Below are 20,670 nucleotides of genomic sequence, written 5' to 3'. Positions count from 1 at the left end.
GGAAAAGGGGCGGGCCATTGGCATTACTCTCAGGGCAAAATTCAACTGACCCACCACCTGTTGCAATTGATGCAGGTTTACTTTCGTCGCACGAATACATGTTTCAAGGGATGTCCTGAATTTTAACACTTTTTCCCTGGGTAATCTAAAACAACCTTCTTCCGAGTCGAGCTCAATCCCCAGAAACTCGAGCAAAGTTGAGGGACCCACAGTCTTACCTGGCGCCAATGGCACACCAAATTTATTCATTAAGACACAAAATTCATGTAAGGCTTGTCCACATTCAGGATCCCCGGCTGCCCCCAAAAACAGAAAGTCATCGAGATAATGCATAACATGCTGAAAACCCGTCTTCCTTGTGAACACCCATTGCAGAAAACAACTGAACTTTTCAAAATAGGCACAGGATATAGAGCACCCCATTGGCATACATTTATCCATGTAATAGCGACCCTGAAACGTAAAACCAAGGAGACGCTGATCGTCTGGGTGCACCGGTAGCAACCGGAACGCTGACTCGATGTCTGATTTTGCCATCAGCGCCCCGGGCCCCAGGCGATTCAACATGGCAACGGCCTCATCGAAAGATGCGTACCGCACCGAACACACTTCCGGGTCTATCGCTTCATTCACGGAAAGACCACGTGGGGCTGACAAGTTATGTATCAGCCGAAACTCACCCGGGTCCTTCTTGGGGACCACCCCTAGAGGGGAACAAACAAAGTTAGCAACCGGTGGCAAATCAAATGAACCGGCGACACGACCTCGAGTCACCTCCTTCCCAATCTTTACCTGTACCACCGCCGTATGCTGCAAGACCGACAGTTGATTCTTACAGTTTGCTACACCCTGAAAATCCCCCACTGGGATGCGGAAACCATATGAAAACCCGTCACGCAACACCCCAGCGGAAGCATGATCCGGGTATTCGTTGAGCCAAGGAATCATTGCCATGGTATCAATCGGAGTAGGTAAAGGCGCCCCTCGGACTATTTCAGACCTGTTTGGCGCTTCCCCTACCACCGTTATCACCCGTTTTGGCTCTGCACATGGACTCAGAATGGGATGGCTGCCCACACCCCCCACATTCATGTCTGAACTTGCATGACCCCTGGGGCCTCGTACATTTCCCCCTGTTAAAATTCCAACAAATCCCCCTTTTACCTGCGTTGCCACTCGACTTCGAGTGGTGCTCGTTACCTGCACCCGTCCGAAACGGTGTCCCAGAGGATTGGCGGGAAGATTCACCCCCGTTACTCCCTGACAATGGCACTTGTAACATTCCTGAACTCTCCATTTTTTGCCATGAAACGGAGTCGAAAGAATCCCATGTTAGATCTGAGTCATGCTCCTTAGCTTTTCTAAAAATATTGTCATAACAGAACCACTGATTGCCCCCGTACGACCCGGAATACTCCATGATACGTGACTGATAAATAGGCAACTCGGTCAGCAACTCGGGCCTGCGCTCGCCCACGATGGAGGTAAAAATGCCCCACGCTCTGCCCCAAGTACCTATGTTTTCGTCAACCTTAAAGGTGGCCATTTTTGCGCGCCAAACACTCGGATGCATGAGCTCCTTCTGGCTCTTAACATGCTCCATCTCGTAATGGTCGGTAAGCAAAGAAAAAATGTTCACATACTTATTCGCCCAAATCTTTTCCTTAATTTCCAATGGAACATGCTGAGCCACCTTCTCCCTTCGTGAAGGTACAGACCCCTCCCCCGCGATCGGCAATGGCCGCTTACCTGAACCAGATGCTGCATTCGCTGCCGAACTTGGGCCTGCTGTATTTTCCGCCACCGGAACTGGCGGGGTAACAGAAGATGGTGCCTTCGCAGCCTCTCTAGATTCCCGCAGTTGTCTCATTACTGCCCGGGCATCGTCAGCCGTGGTGCCCTCACTATCTTTTCCCAACCACGCTGCTAATTGTGCCGCTAACTCGGGAGGCATATCTTCGCCGTTCACGGGAGTGACCACCACGGGGATTGGATGCCCCTCCTTCGGAACCGGGGTTGGCTCCTCAAGTGGGGTATCGGGAACCGGGGTTGACCCCCCAAGTGCCCCCCTTTTGGACCTCTTGCCTCTCCCACCAGGGACTACTCTTGGCAAAGCTGGTCCGATGACTCGCTTCGGTCCTCCCTCCCCGTTCTTAGCCGCCATCTGCTTCTTCAAATCGGCTACCTCCTTTATGAGCATGCGGAGCATCTGATCGGTACCGACCCGCTTTCCGACCTTCTTGCCTGGCATTCTCAAACGAAGATATCTGTAAAACAAAAGAAAGATTACAACGCTCAAAATTGGCTCTTCGTTCCGTCTCGAGCTCACGTGCAGCGGGAGGTGCAGCTTCAGAGCACAGGAACAAGAGGATGCTTTCTTGTCTTGTTGCTCCTTTTATCCGTCTCCGGGCGGGCGTAAACCCGCCCCCGCCTGCCTCCGAGGGCGTGGCCGTCCGCGTCAGTGTCTAGGACAACCCACTCCAGGGCGGGAAAAGGCGCGCCCCGGCTACGCCGCTTCGGGCATACCAGCCGAGACTCGCCTCCCGCCCAAGATGGCTTCCCGGGGGGATCGGGGTACTCCACCATACGTTCGGGGGGACCGAATGGTCGCCCCTTTCCAAATGTATTGGTTCAATTGGGCCCAAAGAATTTTAGGAGGCCTGTGGCCATGCATATCTTAGTACAGGCAAGCAGTCTGAAATAATATGAATACTTTTTAAGGCCTGGTGATTTAGAGATGGATGTGCATGTCATTAACAAATAAGTTTATGAGTGCCTACTGTTTTGAGTAAGGTGGGCCTTATGTAAATGTTGAACAAGAAGGTGTAGATGGGTAGAAATGTGGTCAACTCCCACCCAATATCACACTTTCGTGAACTGGAATAAAAGGTTTTGAGTGGCTTTATTTTGTGGTTTGGACATGGTGGACATACATCAGTCTACCTGAAAAAGTTATCCATTTGAAGGTATCTAATTAATTCATAAGAATGGCGAAGTAATTTCCATCCCAGCTCAAGGACAGTATTCCTGACCATAGTTAAAGTTCTTTGAATGAGGTTATGTTAGTTGGATAGAATCTTTCAATTTCAAGTCTGCCTCTTCTATGAGAGAAGAATTTTCAGTTACTTTATCAGCTATGAGGAGCCCATGCTCTGACAATGTATTTACACATGCTGTGACTGGTATTGTGAGGTTTTATCACAAAATTCCCCAACAGTAAAAAGGTAATTATATTTTCGTTCAAGGGCCACGATTATGGGACCCAAGAAGGCTTACGATTGAACATGGGGTACTCACCTCTCTTCACTCGCTCATGCCAGTACTCTTTATGGCATATTTGGCATGAGGAAAGGATGATGCAGGAGATCTTGGTGACAACAGCTGTGGATTTTATTTCATGTTACAGCTAATTCTGTGAAATTGCTTAACCCCTTCCATGCGGGGCATATTCCCCCGCTGTGGTGGGGGAGGGTGGGTGCGCACAGCGCCCCCATGCTCATGACGAGGTCAGCTCGTCATGAGGCACAGTGCTCGTGTGCTCATAACGAGCTGAGCTCGTCATGACCACACCCGTTTGTGTGGAATGCTCACACAGCAGGGGAATTAGCCCAGCATGCAAGCGTTCCAACGGTCATGACGAGCTCAGCTCGTCATGAGCACACAAGCACCGTGGCTCATGACGAGCTGACCTTGTCATGAGCATGCAAGGTGTTAATACCCATGACCGTGTAACACACTGTCAATGAGATCTCCCTTCAACAGCATTACCATTAAAAGATGGACATACAGGCAGGATCTAAATGGTTCTCTTTGGAGTAATCTTTGCTTATGACGTAAATGATTTCAGCGTTTGAAACACAGGTCACAGGTTTAAAGGAAGGTAGCGATATGGGAGGAAGCCATAGCAAATAATAACCGTCAATACATGAATACTTACAGTGATCCTTGCATGAGTTAAAACTCATAGACTGCAATCAGCATTGAGTGCAGTAAAATACGGTTTGTATCCTTACTTACTAATAAGCAAGCCTTGTTTAGATTGTTGGATGACTTTACTTTGCTACTGTAAGTCATAGAGAGTACATGGACATCAACCCTTTTCTTTATAATGATTCTTAGTGTGGAAATGGAGCAGAACAGATTGCTCATGAGTAGAGGTGTGGTGTAGCGGTGTAGCGGTCAGGGCGGCTGACTCCAGCGAGCAGGGCTCAAGGTTCGATCCCCGGCACTGGAGGCAACTCAAGATTCAAGATTCAAAAGTACTTTATTCGGTTATAAAAGCAAAATAACCATAAAAGTAGCATGAAAGGTACAATTTACAAGGGGTCAAGTAAACATTTTTAAAATCACAGAGAAAAAAAGAAAAAGAAAACAGCAAAATTAAATTCATGTATACAATATAGAAAATTAATCCATTTACATTGATTTGCGACACTTAAAAATTGATTTTAAAAATTCAGCAATTGAGGCTACCATAAAAACAGTTTCCATTTTCTGGCACTCTAAAAACGCTAGGCGACATCTATATACATTTAGATCTTTGAGGATAGGGATGATGAGTTTCCTTCGGAAAAAAGTATAAAATTTACAGAAAAATAGTATATGTATATCGGATTGTTGGGATACATCATCACATGGACAAAGACATAAATCCTTCGACCAACAATTCATCACGGGGAAGGATAATGTCCTAAAAACAATATTAAATCTAAATCGGGTCAAAAGGAAGCGTTCATGGTTGGACATGTACAATGATAAATATGGCTGCAATTTCTCTCCGCATAAAATGTCCTGATGGGCAGAAACAGTCTTTTTTCACGCCTCCTCTATATGTCTTTTTTCCCTGAGGTACGACATACACAGATTTTTCAAGTCTCTTCTAGATATGTATGCCATTGATTGTGGGTCCTCAAAGTATTGGGGGCAACTTCATTTTTCAAGAAAGTTTCTGACGTAGCATATCCATTTAAAGTCATTCATATTGTCCAAAGCTAAAATATCCTTTAAAATAGCCCGGTTAACAACACATTCATCATTTGTCCAAACCCTATGCCAAAGAAGGATTGGCTGAATTTTAATAGTGTCAGTAACGTAAGGTATTCCCAATTCAGCATGGCATATCATCGTTGCAGTACTTTCGGGCACGGACAGAATATGGCATAAAAACTTATTTTCCATGATTTGAATTGAGCTGATATTTGAGTAACCCCACAATCCTGCACCGAAGGAAACTACAGATAAACAAGTTGCGTTATAAACAGTTAAAATCTCCTTTATGGGTTTTTTTCCTAATTTTCTCATAAAGCAGTTTAGGGCCATAATAGTTTTGGAAAATAACAAAGATCTAGCATGGATTGCAGTAGTCCATGAGCCACTTTCATGAAACAATATCCCCAGATATGGGAAGGTGGGGGTCCTTTCTAAGGGATTGGAGTTTATAAAAATGGAGGCAACTCAGATCCGTACCAATAGCTCACTTAGGGGCAGATGTATCAAGATTCCATTTTACAATTTCTAAATAGCGATTTTTAAGGAATCGCTATTTAGAAATCGCAAAATGGGATTATGTAAAAAATCGCTATTTTTTAGCGATTTCTTAATCTTCCTTATTTGCGAATTCGCAATTTGTGAATTCGCAATTAAGGAATAATTTCCCATTCATTCCTATGGGCCAGGAGGCCCATAGGAATGATTGTGAAATTAATCTCAATTTGCGATTCCAATTTGCTAATCGCAAAATGAGAATAATTTCAAGGGTGCAGGGGTGTCTCAAGGACACCCTGCTGCACCCCTGAAATGTACATGTGTGTGCATATGGCGCACATACATGCCCTATGGGCATGTGTGTGCGTCACATGCCACCTTCAAAAATGTCAAATTGTGCATTTTTAAAAGAATTCGCAAATTAACATCAACTACAAGTTGGTGTTAATTTGCGATTTCTTAACCAGAATTCGCAATTGAAAAATGCTACATACATAGCATTTAAGGAATCGCAAAATTGAGATTCCTTAAATGCTGTGACAAAATAAGGAATCGCAAATTTTTGCGATTCCTTAATTTGCGAATTTTTGATGCATGCCAAAACATGTAAATAGACCGTTTGCGATTCGCAAAGGCCGAAATTCTGCGAATTTTGGCCTTTGCGATTCGCAAACAGCTTGATACATCTAGGCCTTTATCTCCCCGTCGGCCCCCAGCACCTTGAAACCATTAGGGGTGATATGTTTTTGCTTTATAAATATTGATTATTCAATCGAGTTAAATATTTCTGTCATTTCCAGTTAGGGGGTCTTCTTCACTAGTACCATTTACTAGCATAGACATACTGCAGTTTCCAAAGAGGAAGCGGTGCAGTAGTTACTATACGATAGAAACAGAAATGGGCTGTGCTTTCTTGTAAACAATATGTACAAATGATGCTGTTCGATTTGAAAAGCGACATATTCAATTAATGAATGCATATGTAACATTGTTACGGTTTTAATTAACTAAACAATAATTATATTGATTGACATATATTGCATTTCTTGCAAGAACTGTGCAAAATAGCTAAACATGCCCATTAAATTACCTTGACAAAGAACAGCTTTAAGGTGTAAAACGCACTAATCCAGGAGATCTGAAGCTCTGCATCGTAATTCCCACATTTCCCTTTAATTTCGACTCCTCTAGAGATTTGGATGCTGGTTTGTTCTGTGATTAGCTGGAAAATGCACAAATACCCTCAAAATAGCACATTATTCGCAATATAACATTGATGCAGATTATTTTACTGATCACTGCAATTAGTTCCCCAGGGGAGCGGTTTATACAAGTGCTACACATCAGTGACTCTATAATAAACATCAGCATGCAGAAGGGAGGTAATTTGAAGGGTTGCAATGCATGATAATATAGTTAATTATATTCCGTTCTGACACGTTACATAGTACAGGCATTTTAGTACTCTATTTAGTCTGCATAATGAACTATGCTGTTGAAACTGTCAATACCCATGGAAGAAAGTTGGCAAGGGAGCAAAAACTACAGAACAGCGAATATGTATTGCTCACCCCATCAACCCTTGCTGTAGTCCAAAACATCTAAAGAATAATATTTTTAAAAATCCTGAATTTAAAACATAAATGAATGCTATAAAATGTACACCCATTTCCTTCTCTGATCTAGCTTCCTAATGTGTCTGTGTGATATATCTGCGGCATACTTCATCTTTGCAATATTGCCCCATGATCTCACTATAGTAGTACTCATGCAATTACCAACCACTGACTATATGTAAACATTCCAATAACTGGCTGCTTTTGAGGCCCTCTACCAAAAGAAATCGCCTTCAGTTTGGTGTAACTATGTTCAGACTTTCGGGCTGTACATGTAAGCATGATTTTCTACAGGGGATAAAATGGCAAATCTCTTGTTTTGTACCGCCTCTTAACTTGTTTTTTTTTTTCCATGAACAGATTTTCACAAAACATAAAAGTCAGCATGCCAAAGCTTAGCTGACTAAGTTGATTGTTAACTTTTGTGCAAATGCACCCACAGAGACAAACATTATAAGCAAATAATAAAAGCTTTTCAATGGAAAGAGTCTGGGCAGTGACAACCACCAATGTCTACATATGTGACCAAGATCTCGGTTGAGATCGAAACGCGTCGTTTTTCTGCTGCAATGCACCAGTGATACTTTAAACTTCAAAACCAGAGCGGCTCGTCTTCCCTGCAGGAATTCTCCGCGTATATATATTTTTTTTCACTGAAAAGCCATAGTTTTCAGGGACATTATAGTTAGAAGTTAGCATTTTAATAAAAACATGAACATTCACTGAAAAATCCACAGCTTTCAGGGGCGTTACAGTTGTTTAACATTTCAATCGTAAGAAACCAGAGAAATTCGGCCGTTATAGTTAGTTGAGCTAGCTATAACTGGCGCCCCTGCAATGCATTGCTGATGCCGTCACATATTACATCATTCATGACATGGTCAGTGACATCAATGATGACATCTCAAATGACATGATATGCTAAAAGACACTTGGAGTACAGTGAAAACACCTACATACACTAGGGTATACTATGGGTTGGGGTACCCCTGTGATTGGCATGAACTCCCATGTAAGGCCCTAGTACATAATAGGGCAGGGGGATTAAAACTACCTCTAAGCCAGAGGTGCAGAAAGAGGCAAGCGAAGTGCAGAAAGAAGCAACAGAGGTGCCGAAAGACGCAAGAGAGGTACAGAAAAAGGAAGATCGGTGCAGAAAGAAGCAAGAGAGGTGCAGAAAGAGGCAAGTGAAGTGCAGAAAGTGGCAAGAGAGGTGCAAAAAGAGGCAAGAGAAGTGCAGAAAGAAGCAACAGAGGTGCAGAAAGCAGGAAGACTAGTTCAGAAAGAGACAACCGGGGTGCAGAAAGAAACAGAGGTGCAAAAAGAAGCAAGAGAGGTGCAGAAAGAGGGAAGACGAGTGCAGAAAGAGACACCAGGGGTGCAGAAAGAGACAATAGGGGTGCTGAAAGAAGCAAGAGAGGTGCAGAAAGAGGCAAGAGCAGTGCAGAAAGAACCAAGAGATGTGCAGAATGAGGAGAGAGATGTGCAAAAAGAGGCAAGAGATGTGCAGAAAAAGGAAGAACGGTGCAGAAAGAAGCAAGAGTGGTGCAGAAAGAGGCAAGAGAAGTGCAGAAAGAAGCAACAGAGGTGCTTAAAGAGGCAAGCGGGGTACAGAAAGAGGCTAGAGAAGTGCAGAAAGAAGCAACAGTGGTGCCAAAAGAGGCAAGAGAGGTGCACAAACAGGCAATAATGGTACAGAAAGAGGGAACAGGGATGCAGAAACAGGTAAGAGGGACACAGAAATGTGCACAAGAGGTGCAAAAAGAAGCAAGAGCAGTGCAGAAAGAAGCAAGAGAAGTACAGAAAGAAGCAAGAGAGGTGGAGAAATATGGAAGAGGGGTGCAGAAAGTGGCATGAGGGATGCAGACATTTGCAAAAGAGGTGCAGAAAGAACTAGAGGTGAAAAAAGGGGCAAGAGGGGTGCAGAAATAGGTAGGAGAGGTGCAGAGAGAGGCAAGAGGGGTACAGAAATAAGGAAGAGAAGTGCAGAAAGAAGCAAAAGAGGTGCTGAAAGAGGGAAGAAAGGTGCAGACAGAGGCAAGAGAATTGCAGAAGAAGGCAACAGAGGTGCAGAAAGAGGCAAGATAGGTGCAGAAACAGGCAGGAAAGGTGCAGAAAGAGGAAACAGGGATGCAGAAAGAGGCAAGAGAGATGCAGAAAGAGGCAAGAGAGATGCAGAAAGAAGAGAGTGAGGCTCAGAAAGTGACAATAGAAGAGAAGAAAATGGCAAGTGGGGTACATAAAGAGGCAAGAGAGGTATAGAAAGAGGCAAGATAAGTGCAGAAAGAGGCAGGAGAAGTGCATAAAGAGGCACTTGAGGTGCAGAAAGATGCAAGAGAGATGCATAAACAAGCAAGAGAAGTGCAGAAAGAGGCAAGAGAATTGCTGAAAGAAGCAACAGAGGTGCAGAAAGAGGCAAGAGAAGTGTAGAAACAGACAGGAAAGGTGCAGAAAGAGGGAACAGGAGTGCGGAAAGAGGCTAGAGGGATAGAGGAATTTGCAAAAGAGGTGCAGTAAGAAGCAAAAGCACTGCAAAAAGAACTAACAAAGATGCAGAAAGAGGCAAGAGGGGTACAGAAGGAGGCAAGAGAAGTGCATATAGAAGCAATAGAGGTGCAGAAAGAGGAGGGAGATGTACACAAAGAGACAAGAGGGGTACAGAAAGAGTCAAGAGGTGTGCAGAAGGAAGCAAGAAGCAACAGAGATTTGTCAAGCGCAAGTCGAGAAAAAAGGGGGTCCCCCCTCGGACCCCCTCCTTGGCTGTTCTGGGCCCCGGGAACCGCTACCTCCCCAGGTAGGTCCTTACTCAATGAAAAAGGGGGGCTGTAGGCACCCCCCTATCCTAGAGGCGTAGATTGCCCTGTAGACCATCACCCCTAGGGATGGCTCCAGCAATGTCCCGGGGTGCCTACAGCCGGGTCATTACAGTTTGCTGTGGCATGGCGAGAGCACTGCTCCTGCCATGCCATAGCAAACAAGTGCTCCGGTTTCAGAACGCTGAAAGCGGAGCACTTTGCTTTTTACACACAGGGAGCTACATGTCAGCAGCTTCTTGTGTGTAAAAGCAATGCTGAGTCCCGCAGGTGGCGGGGAGCCGACCAGGACAGCAGGGGCCTACATGCTCCCCTGCGGTCCCATTGATCAGTGGGTGCACTAGAAGCACCCTCTTTAAATGGGTAGGTCCCAGGGGTTGGGGTCCCTGGGGCCAAATATGGCCCAGGATGGGGGCCATGTGGCCCTCCTCCCTTTTTAAATGAAATGTTTGAAAAAAATAAAAGGGTCATGTCCCGGGGATGGCTTTGTGAATGGTTGTGTGGGAGTAGGTATATGAAAGGTTCTATGGGAGTGTGAGTAGGTGTGTTAATATTGTTATGGATGATGTATTTTGTGGGCCATTGAGCAAGCAAACCAAAAAAGGCACTCAAACACACACAATACTTAAAGTTACTAAGCAACACTGTCTTCTGTTAAATTGTGCTGCACATCTGTGCGTTCTATGCCATGTTGACCCATTGTATAGCTCCTAAACTGCTTCAAATCACTGCACCAAACATGAAAGGGAAGGCAGGGACTTGAGAAAGTAAGTAGGACTAGGTGAGATGGCTGTTCCTAACACTTTTTTTCATTTTTTTTCCTTATGTTGATTGGGCTTGCTCCCTATGCTTGCTCTTTACCGGGCACCCACATCGAACTTTTACACTCACCACTTTAAAATGTCACCAGCCGCCACTGACTACTCTGCCAGCTACCAACTTGACCCCAAGCCTGCCCTGCATATCCACCTGTCAAAATAAAGCCTTTTTATGGGGATAGAGTCCAATCAATCAATCAATCAATCAGGTCCATTGGGCCGACCCAACGGACCTGAAAACCTACTGGCCCATCTCTCTCCTCCCTTTTGCGGCGAAAGTCACAGAGCGACTCGTGAACGCCCAGCTGACCACCTTCATCGAAGGTAACTTCATTCTTGATGCCTCCCAGTCTGGATTTCGCAGAAACCAAAGCACGAGACCGCTCTCCTTGCTGCCACTGACAACATCCGTTTGCTGCTCGACCAGGGACACACGGCGGCCCTCATCCTCCTAGACCTCTTTGCAGCCTTCAACACCGTTTCTCATCGCAACCTTGCAACCAGACTTCATGACGCAGGGATACAAGGAACCGCCCTCGACTGGATCTGATCCTTTCTCTCCTGCAGAACCCAAAGGATCAGACTCCCTTCCTCACCAAACCCACCAATATCATCTGCGGAGTACCCCAAGGCTCTTCAAAGTCTACATGGCCCCCCTCGCCATCGTCAGACAGCATGGGCTCAGCATTGTATCCTATTCCGACGACACCCAGCTCATTCTCTCACTCATGAAGAATCCCGAAGACACCAGACTCTGCTTCCAGGAAGAAATGAAGAATGTGTCTGCCTGGATGAAAGACAGCTGCTTGATGCTCAACTCAGAGAAGACTGAGGTCCTCATCCTCAAGTCCTGCACCTCCACCTGGGACAACACCTGGTGGCCCTCCACCCTCGGGAATCCACCCACTTCCACTGACCACGCAAGCATCATCCTCGACTCCTCCCTCTCCATGAACCGCCAGATCAACGCATCACCTCCACCAGCTACAATTGCCTGCGCATCCTGCGCAAAACCAAGTGGATCACCCCGACTGCAGAAAGACTGTCACCCATGCAATCATAACATGTAGACTGGTCTATGGCAACGCCCAGTAGGCCGGAATCAACAAAACCCTACTACACAGACTCCAGACCATCCAGAACGCTACTGCCAGACTCGTTCTCGGAGCGCCATATCACAAACACATGACCCAACACCTGCAAGACCTCAACTGGCTCCCGCCGAGAAAAGAATCACCTTCAAACTCCTCACCCAAGCCTACAAATCCCTCTACAACATCGGACCCAAATACCTCAACAAGAGAGTATCCTTCCACGTGCCCAAGAGGAACCTCCGCTCCGCTGACCTCGCACTGGCAGAGGTCCCCCGCATCTGCAGTAACAGAGCGGGCAGTGAAGCTTTCTCCTACTTCCCAGCCAATACCTGGAACAAGCTCCCGGTAAACAGCAGATGCTCCCCAAACCTGCAAACCTCCAGGAAGGACCTCAAGACCTGGCTCTTCGACTGATCCAGAGCTGCCCCTCCCCCTATAGTGCATTGAGACCCTCGCGCGTGTGTAGTTCACTTTAAAAACCCTGATTGTTTGATTGAAGAGTCTATTAGAGATGTCATCGAGTTCAGCCCCTTGGAGGGCAAATTTCTCATGGGTCCCTTGGGACAGGGTGGCATTTCCTGTGTTTACCATTCCCTTGTCATTAACTCACCAGGTTTATTCACCCCTTTGAGGGCCAGTTGAAAATCATGGGTCGGACCCTTTGAGGAAAGTGAAGGAAGGAGGCTCCTATGGCACCTACTGATTTGGTGATATCTCCTAGGTTCTGCCTGATTGAGTTGAGTTTCTTGCATACCACATACCTGACACTGCTGAAGCTTTGGAAGACGGACTGTCATCCTCATTCTCTCAGTCTGCTGTAGAGGCGGCCAACTTCCATGTGGTCTGGGTCTGTCCTGTGATTGGCAGATACTGGACTGCCATTTTTCAAGCATTGGCCTGAGTGCTGAGTCAACCTATTGACTTATCTTCACACTTGTTCTCCTTCACTTGAAGGAAGATCTATGGGGCAGCAGGAGTTACAGCATGCTTGTGTGTCTGGGTACTCTGGTGCCAAGAGGGACATAGCCCGACTGTGGAACTCAGCAACCTCACTCGTGGTAGGGACGTAGTGCACAGCTATGGACTGGTGTATGAAACTGGAGGAACCAGTCTATGCCACACGAGAGTGCCTTTACAAACACAAAAAGATCTGGGGGAAATTTTGTGAATAGTATGGCTTACAAAGTACTGTATGTGAACTACATATGTGATTGGCAGTTTTATGGGTTCTGCAGATTGGAGCACACATGCAAAGAGGAAATAACGAGGAGAAATAAAAAAAATTCTCCTCGTTACTCCACCCTCAGGCAGGTGAACCATTTTGACACAAGGCCATGTCTATTGCTGTTTCAAAATATGAGTGTAAGAAATCAGGTTATTGGTTGGGACAGATGGAAGCCTCACTCAGGCAATACCCACATTCCACAAACCTTATCAGGGTGAACCACAAAGGTCACTAAATTAACTTGTGCTTAACACTTTGGCAACTTGACACAAACTAACCAGGCTTAAGTTAGAGGCAAAGTGTAAAATATTTATGCAGCACACAAACAGTAATAAAGTACAAATACAACACAAGAAAAAATCCAAAAAACGATACCTAAACAACAATAATCCAATCAATTGAACCTGAGATATGCAATTTCAAAATGTTAGATAGATAGGCTCCTAAAATCATAAAGCACCACTCAAGGTCATCTGGCAGTACTATACCAGGGGAAAGTTACAAGTGCAGCCAACCCGTGAGAAGGTATCTTCTCAAAGTCTGGCGTGAAGAGTTCCACTTCTAGTGGAGGGGGCCATGAGGAGCAGGGAGATCACTACGGATGGTCATCACGGTAGCACAAGGAGCAGGCTGGGTGGCGCAGGCTGCTATCTCTGTAGGGCGAAGAGCTGGTTGAGTGTTGTGGACTGTCGATGCTGCAGGTTTGTGTTGGCAGTCACCCCGGGCTGTTGTTACTGCAGCATGAAGTGCAGATCTCGAGTGGCCGGTCGTTGCTGGTGGTTGCTATAGAGGGAAGAGTCAGGTTAACGGTGCTTCGCTTTGGTGGTCGTCAAGATTGACGGAGTTTCAGCACGAATTGGCCGGTTCAAAGTCACAAAGAGCCTTAAGTTTCAGAATTTCACACTTCTTCACAGGGGGGTGGGGGGACTCAACTGATACCAGCCAAGGGTTCAAGACCTGGGAAGGCACCACGATCAGGAACTCACTCCAGTAGAGGCCAGTAAAGCTCAGGCAGGGCCAGTACTGCAAGTCAGCTAAGCAGTTACAAGAAGGCCTCTGGAGATTGCTTATTGTGTTAGTCTAGCTCAGACAGGAGGTCAGCTAACTGACTTTTGAAGTCACTAAGTGTAGACTGGGGTGAAAGGAGCAGGTCCAGTCTCCCTTCTGAGAGAGTAGGACAGGCCCCAAGCAGCCCTGCAGTTCCCTGGGGAACCTGACAGCCCTCAAGCTGAAGAGCAGCCCTCTAATAGCAGCAGGGCAGCCCTCTGGGGAACGAGGCAGTCCTTCTTCTGTCATGAGCACAGATCCAGGGGTATACTGAAGACTGGTATGAGAGATTCAATATATTTTCCTAGGGCCATCCTTTGGAGTGGGGAAACTCCTTATACTACCCCCACATCTGGTCCTGGAAAGTTCTTTTCTTCCCTTGTCAAGGCTCCAAGAATTCTGGGATGACAAAAGTCTGGTGTCAAGTTTTTTTGTGTGTGCTGGTGGCAAGGCCTTTGAAGTGTAAGTGAAACAAGGAACAGCTCCACACCCAAACATTCTGGCAGGATGGATATCCCATCCCGCAGACAACCAGTCCCCTTTCTCTTACTGTCTGGCAGGAATACACAAACCCCATCAGTAGAACCATTCACAGTCATGTGACCCAGGATACTGGCAGCAGGCACCAAATGGTGAGGGCAAGAAATTGCCAACTTTCTTAAAGTGGCATTTTCACAATTGTGACTTACAATACAACTTTAACACTAAAGAGGATTTTAAATTACAAATCATGTGAGTCCAAATATGACATTGCTACCTGCTCCCAGTCAAAGGTAAAAAACACAGTTGATGGACAGAATGTAGAACAATGTCATACATTCACCCCAGTACAAGGATCTGGGCCTACATCCATCGTTTTTTTGCACTCCACACCACCCTGGGTTAGACACTGGCTATATGCAAATCAGCTCTGACCCTGTGCCTCATGGGAACAGTCCAGTCCGAACTACCAAGCCATGTCTTTCCCAGACCGGATTCAAGCATCCAAGGACCGGTTTCTGGCTATCAGCGTTCATCAGCCTGGATAGCTTGACTCCAGTGGTGTGGAGAGCCTGGGACTCACGTCTGAGTATACCCAGCACACTCGGGGTGAAAATTGCAAAAAACACAGTTGATGGACAGAATGTAGAACAATGTCATACATTCACCCCAGTACAAGGATCTGGGCCTAAATCCATCATTTTTTTGCACTCCACACCACCATGGGTTAGACACTGGCTATATGCAAATCAGCCCTGACCCTGTGCCTCATGGGAACAGTCCAGTCCGAACTACCAAGCCATGTCTTTCCCAGACCGGAATCAAGCATCCAAGGACCGGTTTCTGGCTATCAGTCTTCATCAGCCTGGAGAAGGCTGATAGCCAGAAACCGGTCCTTAGATGCTTGATTCCGGTCTAGGAAAGACATGGCTTGGTAGTTCGGGCTGGACTGTTCCCATGAGGCACAGGGTCAAGGCTGATTTGCATATAGCCATTGTCTGACCTAGGGTGGTGTGGAGTGCAAAAAAATGATGGATTTAGGCCCAGATCTTTGTACTGGGGTGAATGTAAGACATTGTTTTGCATTCTGTCCGTCAACTGTGTTTTTTGCAATTTTCACCCCGAGTGGGCTGGGGATGCTCAGACGTGAGTCCCAGGCTCTCCACATCACTGGAGTCAAGCTATCCAGGCTGAAGAAGGCTGATAGCCAGAAACCGGTCCTTAGATGCTTGATTCCGGTCTAGGAAAGACATGGCATGGTAGTTCGGGCTGGACTGTTCCCATGAGGCACAGGGTCAGGGCTGATTTGCATATAGCCATTGTCTGACCTAGGGTGGTGTGGAGGGCAAAAAAACGATGGATTTAGGCCCAGATCTTTGTACTGGGGTGAATGTAAGACATTGTTCTGCATTCTGTCCGTCAACTGTGTTTTTTACAATTTTCACCCAGAGTAGGCTGGGTATGCTCAGACGTGAGTCCCAGGCTCTCCACATCACTGGAGTCAAGCTATCCAGGCTGAAGAAGGCTGATAGCCAGAAACCGGTCCTTAGATGCTTGATTCCGGTCTAGGAAAGACATGGCTTGGTAGTTCTGGCTGGACTGTTCCCATGAGGCACCGGGTCAAGGCTGATTTGCATATATGATTGTCTGACCTAGGGTGGTGTGGAGTGCAAAAAAACGATGGATTTAGGCCCAGATCTTTGTACTGGGGTGAATGTAAGACATTGTTCTGCATTCTGTCCGTCAACTGTGTTTTTTGCCCAGTCAAAGGTAAGCACGTATGAAATGTAATAAGGTAGCCCAATGTAACCCAATGGGAGAGCTAGGCCTTACAGTAGTGCAAAACAAATTTAGGAGTTGTTACCTCCCAGGACATGTAAAACTTAAACCCACGAGTCCTACGTTGAAATACTATGCACTCTGGCATATAGGTATTTAGGGACTAACTTCTGGGTGACTTATATGTAATAAAAAGGAAGGTTTAAGCTGAGTAAAAGATTTATTTTGACAGGTCGAACTGCCAGTTGATACTGCACTAAAGGCTGCAGTGGTGGTCCTGAGGCTACTATAGGGGGTGGCACAATGAGTGCTGCAGGTTCACTGGCAGCATTTATTTTACACGCCATGAGTAAGTGCAGTACCACTTTACTAGGGTCTTACAATCAAATTAATAGTGCCAATCGGTGTAGGCCAATTGTATCATGTTTACAGGGGAGAGCACAAGAACTTTAGCACTGATTAGTAGTGGTAAATTGCACAGAGTTCTAATGCCAACAAAAATGAACTCAGTAAACAGAAGGGGTGAAGGCAAAAAGGATGGGGTTGAGCCTTCAGAGAGAGCTAGGTCCAACTATTGCTTTGCGTCAAAATACCTGGTGGATGCACAGGAATGCCCATGCACCACCCATGGAAAGCCTACCCGGTGCAAAGTACTGCAAGGCAGAGTAAAGCGCTGCCTTGTGTTACTTTTTCTTACAAAGCCATGCAAATGTTTTGTAAAAACCAAAAAGTATTTTGTGTTAGGCTGCGTCAAAAAAGTGACGCAACTCTAATAAAAGTTTTTTGTAAATATGGGTCTAAGTCCCAAGGTGAAATTCAACCGTAAATTGTGCCTAGGCCCCTATCTACCGTGACCATTGGTACTTTGTGCTTTTGGCGCCATTTTTATTTCAAAATAAAAATGTATAACTTTGGTTCCCCTTATAGTTTTGGTCCCAGATTGATCATTCAATTATTGCATAGTTTTATAAATTGGAGTGGGATTTTTATTGTGTTGTCTTTTTGACTTTGTAACTGTTTTGGTAATCTTAAATGCTTTACACACTTAGCCATAGCTACTAGAAATTGAGCTCAGGTTTAAATGATTGAAACCTTTAACAGGATTTGCCAATACAGTAAACTTATTGTTTGTGGTGTCCGACCATCCACCCCAGTTAACAATCTACTTTCTCACAGCTTGGGTGTAGATAATCATTGATAATTTGCATATTTTGACATTAGGTCCGATGTATATTGTTCGTAGACACAATTTATGCTGATATTGTGTCAGAAAATCTATTAAATGCATAGTGCTGCTATCAATTTAGGACTCTATATATGCAATGCAGTAAGAAGTGTAGATGTAATACATCACACTGGGATATTCCTCTTCTGTATATAATCTTTAAATTCTATAGAAATGCTGAGTACACTGTCTATAATCACAGTTTATTTTGACCTTGAGAAAGCCAACAGAGGTCAGAGAAATGTTGTGAGTGATTGACATCACTCTTGTTTTCTTTATTATATTGCACACAAAATGCAGTAAAGTGTATTATATTTTTCTATCCAACATCGAGTTTTGTGTTAATTCGTCTCATTAGGATTTATTGCAAAATGACACGAAACTTAATGACTTGCACTCAGTGGCCTTTTCCTTGACATATTAAATACTGATTGGTATATTTACGAGGGCCTTGCATCATGCTTGCACCATGCAACGGGGTACATGCACAGCGGAAAGCCCTAAGTCATATTTATGAAGCCACACAAAGACACTTTGGATGGAGTTGAATGGCTTCAGAAATATGGAGTAATACAATGCAGCACAAATCGCTGTGTTGCATTACTCTGTGCAAGGGAGGTGATCCATGGGCATTGCGGCGGGTGTTCCCAAGCAAATCCCATGGTTTTTGACACATTGCCAGATTTACCAAACAATGTAAACCTGGGAATGCGAATGCGTCAAAAAGATATGCCTCCCTAGGTGACACGTAGCAAGGAGAAATATCTTTTTTTCTCCCTGTTTTTCCTCTTTCTTTGTGTGTTGCATTCTGCAGCACACATCGAAAAAGGAAACTGCCTCTATGGATTGCTTTTGTGCTGGCAGGTGCCCCTCCTGCACAAAAAGAATCCTGCCTACAACAGAGGCACCCTTGCACCATGGTGCAAGGGTACCTGCCTTGACGCTAGGCTGACGAAAAGCACTGGAGCAGGGGGAAAGAACAGGAATGCACCATATTGGATAAATACGGTGCATTCCTGCCCCTTCCCTGTGACGCATAGCAGCACAGCAAGGTAACTTGCTGCATTGCCCTAAGGTACAATTCCAGTAAATATTCCCTTGAGTATCCTCCTCTGCTGTAGAGGCAATGCTTGAGGTGTGATATTGCAGGAAATCATCTACAATTCAGTTTGTTGTATAGTACAGTGTGCATTCACATGGAATCACTAAATAACTAAAATAATGAATATTAATTAGAAATCTCACACTGTGCAATTCTATGTGAATAGCTGTGAATGCAAAGGAGACCTACAACGTACCAAAGACGCCATCCTTGCTTATGCTTCACCAAACTGGAAAGATTTTTTAAAACATCTATGGCCAGATGTATGATGATTTTTTTCAGGTTGCAAATGTCCCAATTTGCAGAATCTGGCCATTTGTGACTGGAAAAAGGCATTTCCCTATCTACTAAACCCTATTTTGCGATTCAATAACCTATTACTGAATCGCAGAATGGGTTTGCGATTCAGTATTAGGAAGAGGCATGTTAAGACCATCTTCTCCGAATATCGACTCCCAGTGGTGTGTGTGAATGGTTTGCAACCAAAATGCAGTTGCAAAGCATTCACATTAACTGCAAACTCAGAGGTGGTAGTAACCCATTCGCAAACTGGAATGGGTCCCCAAGGGACCCCTTCCCCTTTGTGAATGCTTGTAAAAATGTTTTTTAAGAGCTGCCAGTGGTCCCAGGGACCACTGCCTACTCTTAAAAAATGAAATGAAAACTTTTAATTTATGTTTTTGAAACACAACCTTTTTTCCTTTGAGCAAAACGAGCTACACACATATGGTGATCTTCTGACCCCAGCAGATCACCATCCCTGTGATTTTAGCGATTTCCAATGGTTCACAAATTGCGACATACCTCATGAATATCAATGAGGTATTTCTATTTGCGCTGTTTGCGATTACATAATAGCAAATTTGAAAAAAAAATTATATTAGGTCACCGTAAACACATTTCTAAGTGCATCTGTCCCTTAGTGTCCAATAAGGGCCAGGTGGTGTTTTTAAAAATACAAGTGTCCTATTTGGAAACATATCAGGGGGAGCATGAAGGGGTCCCCTCAAAGCTACCTAACACTCTTCCCGAAGGTGAAACTGTACCACATATTCATAAATGGTAAAGGTTTGTAAAACCCATTTAACAGTTCAGGAAGTCTTTTACAACTTGTAAATGGGGTTTTGGTATAACAAAATAATATTTTGTGGTTCAAAGTATATGTTTTTGCAATTCACTAACTTTCTAATTGCAAACGATTTGTACAAGAGGACCTCCGTGCTGATTTTAGTGCTTTCTGCATTAAGAATTACATGTACTGGCATGAACTAAACTTTTTCCCCTTGTGTATTTTGACAAAAATATACCTTAGGAGTATTATGGGCGATACAGAGTTTATTCTTGTATTTACCAGAAGTACAAGTGCATTATGTCTTATAGCACTTGTAATATGGCAGATGAGATATCCACCCCATTTGTGATGGAGAAACCAGTCCGCCAACCTCTAAACCAGGCCCTAAGTCTTTAATCCTTATGAGGTAGATACATTGAGTACTATATAAATGAAAACAGTATTACCTGTTATATACAATGGTTGATGCTTTAAAATGGAGCATGAAGTGCTTTAGAAGACAAAGACTCAATTATTCTGTATATTATACTATTGCAGTATGATTTTGTTATACTTATTGAGCAAATATGCTTCAGAATTGAGGAAGAATAAAACATTCTGATGACTGCTTTGGGCACACACAATATTCTATTCGGGCTTCAGGCATTCAGAAATCTGTGGAATATTTTGAACTCTTGTAACCCAAGTGGGCCCATTTTTAGCAAGGCATAGAGTTACTGGAAGAGGGTGCCCAGATGGTAGGGCCACAATCAATGGACTATAGCAGTACAGCTTTTTTTCTGAATCTTGAGATCTCTGGTAGAATTCACACAGAGTATCACACCATGTGTATAAGAAGCACTACAGGCTCCATTGTTATGAGGCTGAAGGGCTTCAGATGAAAGGCTCCTTTTAACATAGCCCTACTGAAGAGTG

The 20,670-nt window shown here is 44.7% G+C and overlaps 1 protein-coding gene across 2 annotated transcripts in view; it reads right to left on the bottom strand.

Annotated features, from left to right (window-relative positions):
- LAMP5 (lysosome associated membrane protein 5) overlaps nt 1–20,670 on the bottom strand; it is a 138,550-nt gene that overhangs the window by 70,667 nt on the left and 47,213 nt on the right. For both annotated transcript variants that reach the window (XM_086927706.1, XM_086927704.1), the window contains exon 3: nt 6,575–6,706. In XM_086927706.1, the coding sequence (XP_086783832.1) occupies nt 6,575–6,706 (132 nt within the window). The remainder of the gene's footprint in view (nt 1–6,574; nt 6,707–20,670) is intronic.

This window comes from Lissotriton vulgaris, chromosome 6 (genome assembly GCF_964263255.1).
Source record: "Lissotriton vulgaris chromosome 6, aLisVul1.2, whole genome shotgun sequence".
Lineage (NCBI taxonomy): Eukaryota > Metazoa > Chordata > Amphibia > Caudata > Salamandridae > Lissotriton > Lissotriton vulgaris.
Note: the sequence above shows the minus strand (reverse complement) of the source record. Positions and strands in the feature narration are given on the sequence as shown.